Consider the following 12,260-nt stretch of genomic DNA (forward strand, 5'->3'; position numbering starts at 1 on the left):
AGTCAGGGCGTTGAGGGGATCTGGTTTGGTGGCTGCAGGATTAGGTCTCTGCTTTTTGCAGATGATGTGGTCCTGATGGCTTCCTCTGGCCAAGATCTTCAGCTCTCGCTGGATCGGTTCGCAGCCGAGTGTGAAGCGACTGGGATGGGAATCAGCACCTCCAAGTCCGAGTCCATGGTTCTCTCCCGGAAAAGGGTGGAGTGCCATCTCCGGGTTAGGGAGGAGATCTTGCCCCAAGTGGAGGAGTTCAAGTACCTCGGAGTCTTGTTCACGAGTGAGGGAAGAGTGGATCGTGAGATCGACAGGCGGATCGGTGCGGCATCTTCAGTAATGCGGACGCTGTATCGATCCGTTGTGGTGAAGAAGGAGCTGAGCCGGAAGGCAAAGCTCTCGATTTACCGGTCGATCTACGTTCCCATCCTCACCTATGGTCATGAGCTTTGGGTCATGACCGAAAGGACAAGATCACGGGTACAAGCGGCCGAAATGAGTTTCCTCCGCCGAGTGGCGGGGCTCTCCCTTAGAGATAGGGTGAGAAGCTCTGCCATCCGGGGGGAGCTCAAAGTAAAGCCGCTGCTCCTCCACATCGAGAGGAGCCAGATGAGGTGGTTCGGGCATCTGGTCAGGATGCCACCCGAACGCCTCCCTAGGAAGGTGTTTCGGGCACGTCCGACCGGTAGGAGGCCATGGGGAAGACCCAGGAAACGCTGGGAAGACTATGTCTCCCGGCTGGCCTGGGAACGCCTCGGAATCCCCCGGGAGGAGCTGGACGAAGTGGCTGGGGAGAGGGAAGTCTGGGCTTCCCTGCTTAAGCTGCTGCCCCCGCGACCCGACCTCGGATAAGCGGAAGAAGATGGATGGATGGATGGATGGCATTTCAGTAGGCCTTTAAGTTAAAAGGCTCACCAGTTGATGGTCACATGAGCATTATAAACAATCATTCAAATAAAAAATGAACCCTTTGTGATTCTTGATGACTATGTGACTGTGACAGCAAAATTAAGTAATTTGTTGTTTATTAAAAGTTAACATACAGAACACAGGAACAATGACAGTTGAATTAAAATAAATAAATAAATAAATAAAGTTTAGGAAGGGAAATATGATGATGGCAGAGGTGCAGTGTTCCGTTCAGGCGGGGACTCTAAGAAGAAAGATCAAGTCAATGAAAGTGACAAAATGACACCTTCTCACCATCAAGAAGACGTGACGTCACCTCTGGGAGGCAGACTGGCTGGAAGGCCGTAGACTGGAATGCTGTCCGATCGCCTGAAATATTTGGGGTCCAGACCTGCAGATTGTCTAAAGGTGTCCAGAGAGCACATGCTTTAGTTCATTGAAAGTGCTTGAATCCCTTATCAGTGAACAGATAAAAGACTTTTTGGACACCAGTTTTATTCTGTCACCATTTCAGTCAGGTTTTCGTAGAAATCACTGTACCGTATTTTCCGCACTATAAGGCGCACCTAAAAACCACAAATGTTCTCAAAAGCTGACAGTGCGCCTTATAACCCGATGCGCTTTATATATGGATTAATATTAAGATTCATTTTCATAAAGTTTCGGTCTCGCAACTACGGTAAACAGCCGCCATCTTTTTTCCCCGTAGAAGAGGAAGTGCTTCTTCTTCTACGCAAGCAACCGCCAAGGTAAGCACCCGCCCCCATAGAACAGGAAGCGCTCCTTCTTCTACTGTAAGCAACCACCCGCCCGCGTAGAAGAAGAAGAAGCGCGCGGATATTACCGTACGTTTCATTTCCTTTGTGTGTTTACATCTGTAAAGACCACAAAATGGCTCCTACTAAGCGACAGGGATCCGGTTCATGAAAAGACGCAATCTCTCCATCCGCACACGGATTACTATTTCACAGCAACTGCCTAAAGACTTTCAAGAAAAGCTGGCTACTTTCCGCGCATATTGTAAAAACAAGATAGCTGAAAAAAAGATCCGGCCAGAGAACATTATCAACATGGACGAGGTTCCACTGACTTTTGATATTCCTGTGAACCGCACTGTGGATACAACGGGAGCACGTACGGTGAATATTCGCACCACAGGGAATGAGAAGTCATCCTTCACTGTGGTTCTAGCTTGCCATGCTAATGGCCAGAAACTTCCACCCATGGTGATATTCAAAAGGAAGACCTTGCCAAAAGAGACCTTTCCAGCCGGCGTCATCATAAAAGCTAACTCGAAGGGATGGATGGATGAAGAAAAGATGAGCGAGTGGTTAAGGTAAGTTTACGCGAAGAGGCCGGGTGGCTTTTTTCACGCAGCTCCGTCCATGTTGATATACGACTCCGTGCGCGCCCACATCACGCTGGTTTTTAATATATTATTAAAGTTTGACTGACCTGACTGTTTTTTTGACATTCCTTTAGCGCAGTTAGATGCGGCTTATAACACGGGGCGGCTTATAGGTGGACAAAGTTTTGAAATATGCCGTTCATTGAAGGCGCGGCTTATAACCCAGGGCGCCTTATGGTGCGGAAAATACGGTACTGTTACTGCTGCTATGAAGTTTATAAATGATGTAACTGAAGCTCTTGACAAGAAGCAGTGCTGTCTGTCCCTCTTTATTGACTTTTCAAAGGCATTTGATACTGTTGATCATGTCATTTTAATCAAACATCTTTCAGCTATTGGATGGTTTGCAAATGACCTCACAAGTAGAACTCAGGCTGTTCAGATAGAAGGTTCCTCCTCGGACGTACTGCAAGTGAAAAAGGGTGTCCCTCAAGGTTCTGTGTTGGGCCCCTTATTATTCACTATTCACATAAATAATCTTGGACAGAATATTCCGAACTCAACTTTCCATTTCTATGCTGATGATACTGTCATATACTGCACAGCACCCACTCTTGCTGAGGCTTTTAAATATCTACAACATGCATTTGACAAGAGTACAAGAACAACTTTGCTATCTTCAACTGGTTTTAAATGCAGAGAAAACAAAGTGTAAGCTCTTTACCACATCAAAAACTGTAAGATCATCACTGTGTGAGAACATTTTAACAAGAAATGGGCAACACATTATGTTAGTATCTGCTTTTAAATATTTAAGATTTTTAATTGATGACCACTTGAGTTTTAAGGAGCACATTCAGTATGTTGTAAAAAAAACTGAAACTTTTACTGGGATTTTATTATAGAAACAAGTCTTGCTTTTCTTTTACTGTGAAACAGAAATTGGTGGAAACAACCTTTTTACCCGTTATTGACTATGGAGATGTGTTGTACATGAATGCTACTGCTGCTTGTCTCCACAAGCTGGATAGTGTGTACCACGGTGCACTGACATTCATCACCAACTTACTCATCATTGTGTGTTATACTCAATGGTTAACTGGACATCTTTATGTGCTCGACGCCTCAATCATTGGTATGTTTTCATCTACAAAACCATTCTGGGTATCACTCCATCTTATCTGTCTTGTCTTTTAACAAAGAAATAGTGATGGGTTGATGAGGCGTCATGAAGCATTTCGACACATTGCAAAACTGTATTGATACTGTGTCGATACTGTGTCACTAAATACTGACATCTGCTGGACATTAAAAATCCCTACAGGCAACCTATGGACCGACTCAACTGACACTGATTTGATGCCCTAGTACAGGGGTCACCAACCTTTTTGAAACCAAAAACTACTTCTTGGGTACTGATTAATGCGAAGGGCTACCAGTTTGATACACACTTAAATAAATAAATATATTGTCATTTGTAAGTTACACGTAAGTGTGATTTAAACAAGAATAGCTAAATAAATTTATATATATATAAAAAAAATGGGTATTTCTGTCTGTCATTCCGTCGTACATTTTTTTTCCATTTTACGGAAGGTTTTTTGTAGAGAATAAATGATGAAAAAAAACACTTAATTGAACGGTTTAAAAGAGGAGAAAACACGGAAAAAAAATAATAATTTTGAAACATAGTTTATCTTCAATTTCGACTCTTTAAAATTCTAAATTCAACCGACAAAAAGAAGAGAAAAACTAGCTAATTTGAATCTTTTTGAAAAAATTAAAAAAAGAATTTATGGAGCATCATTAGTCATTTTTCCTGATTAAGATACATTTTAGAATTTTGATGACATGTTTTAAATTGGTTAAAATCCAATCTGCACTTTGTTAGAATATTCAACAAATTGGACCAAGCTATATTTCTAACAAAGACAAATCAGTATTTCTTCCAGATTTTCCAGAAGAAAATTTTTAAAAGAAATTCAAAATACTTTGAAATAAGATTTAAATTTGATTCTACAGATTTTCTAGATTTGCCAGAATAATTTTTTTGAATTTTAATCATAGTAAGTTTAAAGAAATATTTCACAAATATTCTTCGTCGAAAAAACAGAAGCTAAAATATTTATTATTCTTTACAATAAAAATTTTTTTTTTTACTTGAACATTGAATTAAATTGTCAGGAAAGAAGAGGAAGACATTTAAAAGGTAAAAAGGTATATTTGTTTCAAAATCCTAAAATCATTTTTAAGGTTGTATTTTTTCTCTAAAATTGTATTTCTAAAAGTAATAAGAAGCAAAGTAAAAAATAAATGAATTTATTTAAACAAGTGAAGACCCATCCATCCATCCATTTTCTACCGCTTATTCCAAGTGAAGACCAAGTCTTTAATATATTTTCTTGGATTTTCAAATTCTATTTGAGTTTTGTCTCTTTTAGAATTAAAAATGTCGAGCAAAGCGAGACCAGCTTGCTAGTAAATAAATACAATTAAGTTACACGTAAGTGTGATTTAAACAAGAATAGCTAAATAAATAAATTTATATATATATATATAAAAAAATGGGTATTTCTGTCTGTCATTCCGTCGTACATTTTTTTTTTCTTTTTACGGAAGGTTTTTTGTAGAGAATAAATGATGAAAAAAACCACTTAATTGAACGGTTTAAAAGAGGAGAAAACACGACAAAATTTAAAATACATTTTTTTAACATGGTTTATCTTCAATTTCGACTCTTTAAAATTCAAAATTCAACCGACAAAAAGAAGAGAAAAACTAGCTAATTTGAATCTTTTTGAAAAAATTTAAAAAAGAATTTATGGAACATCATTAGTAATTTTTCCTGATTAAGATACATTTTAGAATTTTGATGACATGTTTTAAATTGGTTAAAATCCAATCTGCACTTTGTTAGAATATTCAACAAATTGGACCAAGCTATATTTCTAACAAAGACAAATCAGTATTTCTTCCAGATTTTCCAGAAGAAATTTTTTAAAAGAAATTCAAAATACTTTGAAATAAGATTTAAATTTGATTCTACAGATTTTCTAGATTTGCCAAAATAATTTTTTTGAATTTTAATCATAGTAAGTTTAAAGAAATATTTCACAAATATTCTTCGTCGAAAAAACAGAAGCTAAAATATTTATTATTCTTTACAATAAAAAAATTTTTTTTTACTTGAACATTGAATTAAATTGTCAGGAAAGAAGAGGAAGAAATTTAAAAGGTAAAAAGGTATATTTGTTTCAAAATCCTAAAATCATTTTTAAGGTTGTGTTTTTTCTCTAAAATTGTATTTCTAAAAGTAATAAAAAGCAAAGTAAAAAATAAATGAATTTATTTAAACAAGTGAAGACCCATCCATCCATCCATTTTCTACCGCTTATTCCAAGTGAAGACCAAGTCTTTAAAATATTTTCTTGGATTTTCAAATTCTATTTGAGTTTTGTCTCTTTTAGAATTAAAAATGTCAAGCAAAGCGAGACCAGCTTGCTAGTAAATAAATACAATTACGTTACACGTAAGTGTGATTTAAACAAGAATAGCTAAATAAATAAATTTATATATATATATATAAAAAAATGGGTATTTCTGTCTGTCATTCCGTCGTACTTTTTTTTTTTCCTTTTACGGAAGGTTTTTTGTAGAGAATAAATGATGAAAAAAACCACTTAATTGAACGGTTTAAAAGAGGAGAAAACACGAAAAAATTTAAAATACATTTTTTTAACATGGTTTATCTTCAATTTCCACTCTTTAAAATTCAAAATTCAACCGACAAAAAGAAGAGAAAAACTAGCTAATTTGAATCTTTTTGAAAAAAATTAAAAAAAGAATTTATGGAGCATCATTAGTAATTTTTCCTGATTAAGATACATTTTAGAATTTTGATGACATGTTTTAAATTGGTTAAAATCCAATCTGCACTTTGTTAGAATATTCAACAAATTGGACCAAGCTATATTTCTAACAAAGACAAATCAGTATTTCTTCCAGATTTTCCAGAAGAATTTTTTTTTAAAGAAATTCAAAATACTTTGAAATAAGATTTAAATTTGATTCTACAGATTTTCTAGATTTGCCAGAATAATTTTTTTGAATTTTAATCATAGTAAGTTTGAAGAAATATTTCACAAATATTCTTCGTCGAAAAAACAGAAGCTAAAATATTTATTATTCTTTACAATAAAAATTTTTTTTTTTACTTGAACATTGATTTAAATTGTCAGGAAAGAAGAGGAAGACATTTAAAAGGTAAAAAGGTATATTTGTTTCAAAATCCTAAAATCATTTTTAAGGTTGTATTTTTTCTCTAAAATTGTATTTCTAAAAGTAATAAGAAGCAAAGTAAAAAAATAAATGAATTGATTTAAACAAGTGAAGACCCATCCATCCATCCATTTTCTACCGCTTATTCCAAGTGAAGACCAAGTCTTTAATATATTTTCTTGGATTTTCAAATTCTATTTGAGTTTTGTCTCTTTTAGAATTAAAAATGTCGAGCAAAGCGAGACCAGCTTGCTAGTAAATAAATACAATTAAACAAATAGAGGCAGCTCACTGGTAAGTGCTGCTCTTTGAGCTATTTTTAGAACAGGCCAGCGGGCGACTGATCTGGTCCTTACGGGCTACCTGGTGACCGCGGGCACCGCGTTGGTGACCCCTGCCCTAGTATATACAATAATATAAATCAAGTCATTGTATTTCATTTAGGATTATTTCATATCTTCATTTAAATAAAAATATATTTTTATCTTTTTTAGATACAGTCAATAAATAATGTGAACATGTATCATAACATGGAAATCTAAGAGAACGTGTTGTGGATGATTGTGGACTGGGAATTTTTTTAAATTTTATTTTTTTACACATTTTTATAAAAAAAATAAAATAAAAAAAAAGGTTTTCCGACGTATTACATTTTAGACGATTTCTCTTCTTAGTTATTATTTCTCCGGCTGTAGAAAAGAGCCGCTCACAGGGCACAGAGGAGGCGTCAGTGCGACACAGTTCGCGTATCGGTCACGTGACTTTCTAAAACCGGCACAGGGTTTTGCTCTATGAGCTCGACGCATGCGCCGATGCATCGGTGTTGCCGGACCCATCACTACAAAGAAAGAAGGAAGTCACAATCTTCGTTCAATGAATGTTCTGCAATTTGTCGTCCCCAAAGTAAGAAGTGAACTGGGCAAGAAAGCATTTAGGTTTTCAGCACCGAAGGCTTGGAATAACCTACAATCCAACATTAAACTTCAAACCCTAGTTACGCTGAATGAGTTTAAAGCTTCTGTGAAAGGACTGCAGTCTACCTTGTCTGTATGCACATGTGTCATGTCAGCAAGTTTTAATGTTGTAAATGTGATGTTTTATGTATTTGTTTACTGTTTTTAATGTAACCTTGCTGCTGCCCTCTTGGCCAGGTCTCCCTTGGAAAAGAGATCTTTGATCTCAATGGGATTTTACCTGGTTAAATAAAGGCTAATTAGGGCCCGCAATGGCCCATTGCAAAAGGACTCCCTAAGGGAGTCCTTATGCAATGGGACATAAGGACCTATTGTATTTGTAACGTTTTATTATTCTTTATTAGGGCCCGCAATGGCCCATTGCAAAAGGACTCCCGAAGGGAGTCCTTATGCAATGGGACATAAGGACCTATTGTATTTGTAACGTTTTATTATTCTTTATTAGGGCCCGCAATGGCCCATTGCAAAAGGACTCCCAAAGGGAGTCCTTGTGCAATGGGACATAAGGACCTATTGTATTTGTAACGTTTTATTATTCTTTATTAGGGCCCGCAATGGCCCATTGCAAAAGGACTCCCGAAGGGAGTCCTTATGCAATGGGACATAAGGACCTATTGTATTTGTAACGTTTTATTATTCTTTATTAGGGCCCGCAATGGCCCATTGCAAAAGGACTCCCAAAGGGAGTCCTTGTGCAATGGGACATAAGGACCTATTGTATTTGTAACGTTTTATTATTCTTTATTATTATTATTCTTCCGCCGCCTCTTTGAGCACTAATTTGACCCACTTAACATGCTACAAAAATCACCATATTTGACACACTCATCAGGACCTGCGAAAATTGTCTTTTAATAAAAAAACCGAACCGCAAAAATCTAAATTGCGCTCTAGCGCCCCCTAGGAAAAAAACAAAACAGACTGCCTGTAACTCCCACTAGGAAGGTCGGAGAGACATGAAACAAAAACCTCTATGTAGGTCTGACTTAGACCTAGTTCTCATAATTGTATGTCTTCGGGCTAAAATCAACAGGAAGTTGGCAATTCCCCCTTCAAGACAAAAAAGTACTAAAAACAGTCACTTTTGCCTCTTTGAGCTGTAATTTGACCCTCTTAACATGCTTCAAAACTCACCAAACTGAACACACACATCAGGACTGGCTAAAACTGTGATCTAATGAAAAAACCTAACCCCAAATCTAAAAATTGTGCTCTACAGCAATTTTTTTATAAAACGCACAAAAAACTGCTCCTCGGATGAAAAATCTGACTAAACTGCCTGTAACTCCCACTGGGAAGGTCGGAGAGACATGAAACGAAAACCTCTCCGTAGGTCTCACTTAGACCTACATTTCATAAATTGACAACCCCCAGCACAAATATACAGGAAGTTTGCTATTCCCCCTTCAACACAACATTTTTGTAAAAACCCGTCACCTTTCTTCAAACATTATCTCCTCTGAGCGCATTTGTTGTTTCGAACTAACACAGGAGAGAGATTGAACCCTTCTGATTAAAAGTTGGTGAAAGAGTTGTGATACCTGCTCCGGTTTTGATTTTATGACCCTTCAAAGACCCGCTGCACTGATGCTCCTGCGGTGCTGTTTTTTTAAGATGGCTGCTCAAAAGCAGGAAGCACCAACGTGCCCACACAATGCAGACAAGGTAGGTACACTAGACAAAAGTCTTGGGACACTTCAGACTAAAAGTTGACAAAAGTATTGGGACACTTGGGACTAGCACCTGCCAAATACGCGGGCCCGACAAACGCTGCTTGCAGCTTTAATAATAATTGATATTTATTGTAGACTTGAGGTGGGAGCAGGAAGACGCCACAACTCACGTGTGCTTAAGAACTGCACCTAGGCAGGAGGACGCCGCTTTGGAGGTTTGAGGATCAAATTGCGTCTGGAAAAAGATGGTGACCTGTCAGAGTCGTGTGTGTGTGTGTGTCTCAAGTGAAGAAGGAAGAACAACACGAAGAGGGCGACACCCTCACCCGTAGTCCAGCGGACGCACTCTCCAAAGGTTCTGGAAGGTGTGGCATCTCTGCAATCTGCTTCTCATTTAGCTGCCTGTTGAGCCAACTGATGACTGACAAGACAAGACATGGACACAATGAGACTAATAAAACTTCTTCAGTCCAAGGAAAGAGTTCACAGAGACCTTCATGGAGGTCATGTTGCTGTGGAAGAAAGACTGGACTGGACAAAATGTCCTCACCGTTCTTGTTGGTCTGCAGCAAGTCTTTGCTCTCATTCAGCTGCTTTTGAAGCTTTTCAACCTGCCAACACACAATATACCAGTGCACTCAAATAAGTACACTGTGTTCAGTGCACTTCAAAAGTTCCTGAGAGCACAGATTTTGACATGGTCGGGTGGTCCCAAATCCATTATAATAATAATAATAATAATACATTTTATTTGGAATAGCGCTGTTCTTGGTACTCAAAGACGCTTAACAGGATAAAAAATTAAAATATAAAACAGTTCAAAGTAATAATATAAAATACAGGGACTATAAAAGCAGTACATTGTAAAATACATAATAATACTAGAGTTACTATTGTGCACCACAGCAATTAGGGATGGGTACCGACTTCGGTACTTTTTTTTTGGCATCGCCACTCCTACAGTACGTGGGTTGACTCTCTTCGGCAATCGCTCCAGCAGCACTGAGAGTCAGAGGTGGGTAGAGTAGCCAGAAATTGTACTCAAGTAAGAGTACTGTTACTTTAGAGATTTATTACTCAAGTAAAAGTAAGGAGTAGTCACCCAAATATTTACTTGAGTAAAAGTAAAAAGTATGTTGTGAAAAAACTACTCTGAGTAACTGATGAGTAACATACACACACATTATATATATATATATATATATATATATATATATATATACACACACACACATATATATATACACACACACACACATATATATATACACATATATATATATATATATATACACATACATTGATATATACAGTATATAATTTATATTTATTTATTTTGCCGTTTTTGTTTACATGTTAAAGGTGTTTTAATGAATATACATGCATGTTTAACACATATAGATTCCTTTCTTTCATGAAGACAAGAATATAAGTTGGTGTATTACCTGATTCTGATGACTTGCATTGATTGTAATCAGACAGTAGTGATGATAGCGTCCACGTTTTCAAATGGAGGAGAAAAAAAGTTCCTCCTTCCTGTCTAATACCACATGAAAGTGGTTGGTTTTTGGCATCTTATTTGTCCAGCTTCCATATTCGTTTTTATACACTTTACAAGAAATACATTGGCGGCAAACTCCGTAGCTTGCTAGCTTGTTTGCGCTGGCTTTCGGAGACTCTTATTTTGAAAGCGCAAGCGCGATGGAGCGGCACTTTTATTGTGAAGACAGGAACTGTGCAGTCAGTCTTTAGGCTTTTGACAGGATGTACGGTTGAAATAAAAAAGGGTCTTTTTTCCTTCACACTTTTGATTGATTGATTGGAACTTTTATTAGTAGATTGCACAGTACAGTACATATTCCGTACAATTGACCACTAAATGGTAACACCCGAATACGTTTTTCAACTTGTTTAAGTCAGGTCATGTGACCGCCTGACTCTGTTTGATTGGTCCAACGTCACCAGTGACTGCATCTGATTGGTGGAACGGAGTGGACGTCACCAGTGACTGTTATTTGTTGAAACGCAGGCACTATGGAGGTCTGTCTGACAGACCAAAACAAACAAAGCGTGCATTAACAGATCGATAAAAATTAGTAGCGAGTAGCGAGCTGAATGTAGATAAAAGTAGCGGAGTAAAAGTAGCGTTTCTTCTCTATAAATATACTCAAGTAAAAGTAAAAGTAAGTTGCATTAAAACTACTCTTGGAAGTACAATTTATCCCAAAAGTTACTCAAGTAGATGTAACAGAGTAAATGTAGCGCGTTACTACCCACCTCTGACCAGCATCGATTCCCAGGTACCGGGAATTGGTACCGTATCGGTTGAAATGTGAACGGTACCCATCTCTAATAGCAATATTTACCCACTTTTTCTTCTTTCTTTTCAGTAGTGCATTGCAACAGAGCATTATCACCAGCGTTGTTGCCATTAAATATATTCCTACTTTTGTCCCCCACTTCTTGATTTTACGTTGATTGAAATTAATTGCTTATAGGGCTGATTGATTTTGAGGGAAAAAAAGTAGTTTGAGATTTTTCTCTCAAAATTGCAATTCGATTTGCGAATTTTATACACGCAGATAAATGCATGAAACTGTGAAAATAACAAGTGAAGGAAGACATGTGGATCAAAAAAGTCCATACTTGCCAACCCTCCCGGATTTTCCGGGAGACTCCCGAAATTCAGCGCCTCTCCCGAAAAACAGACAAATTTTCTCCCGAAAATCTCCCGAAATTCAGGCGGAGATGGAGGCCACGCCCCCTCTAGGTTTATTGTTAGGCAGTTTCATTAACGTCCTCCCAGCGCGGCAACAACACACAACAACAGCAGTCACGTTTTCGTCTATGTAAAGCAGTTCGTCTGCCATAAACAGCAATGTTGTGACACTCTTAAACAGGACAATACTGCCATCTACTGTAGTTGCATATGTGACAATAACATCTTGGGCTTTTAGAGAGTGCAGTGCACAACTGCGCACACAACAAGGAGACGAAGCAGAATGCATCCTCAGAGAGGGTGTTCAGCTTGGTTAGAAAAAATAGTGACAGAAAATAGAACAAGGATGGACAATTCAACCCTTAACT

The 12,260-nt window shown here is 37.5% G+C and overlaps 1 protein-coding gene across 2 annotated transcripts in view; it reads right to left on the reverse strand.

Moving 5' to 3' along the window:
* Positions 1 to 999: 999 nt before the first annotated feature.
* LOC133617999 (spindle assembly abnormal protein 6 homolog) overlaps positions 1,000 to 12,260 on the reverse strand; it is a 54,576-nt gene continuing 43,315 nt past the window's right edge. The window contains exons 12-16 of one of the 2 annotated variants that reach the window (XM_061978449.1): positions 9,724 to 9,784; positions 9,500 to 9,594; positions 9,344 to 9,408; positions 1,217 to 1,302; positions 1,000 to 1,144 (exon numbers count right to left, since the gene is read on the reverse strand). In XM_061978449.1, the coding sequence (XP_061834433.1) occupies positions 1,089 to 1,144; positions 1,217 to 1,302; positions 9,344 to 9,408; positions 9,500 to 9,594; positions 9,724 to 9,784 (363 nt within the window). In that variant the 3' untranslated portion in view covers positions 1,000 to 1,088. The remainder of the gene's footprint in view (positions 1,145 to 1,216; positions 1,303 to 9,343; positions 9,409 to 9,499; positions 9,595 to 9,723; positions 9,785 to 12,260) is intronic. The other variant, XM_061978450.1, reaches the window with a different exon arrangement.

This window comes from Nerophis lumbriciformis, linkage group LG18 (genome assembly GCF_033978685.3).
Source record: "Nerophis lumbriciformis linkage group LG18, RoL_Nlum_v2.1, whole genome shotgun sequence".
Taxonomy (NCBI): Eukaryota; Metazoa; Chordata; class Actinopteri; order Syngnathiformes; family Syngnathidae; genus Nerophis; species Nerophis lumbriciformis.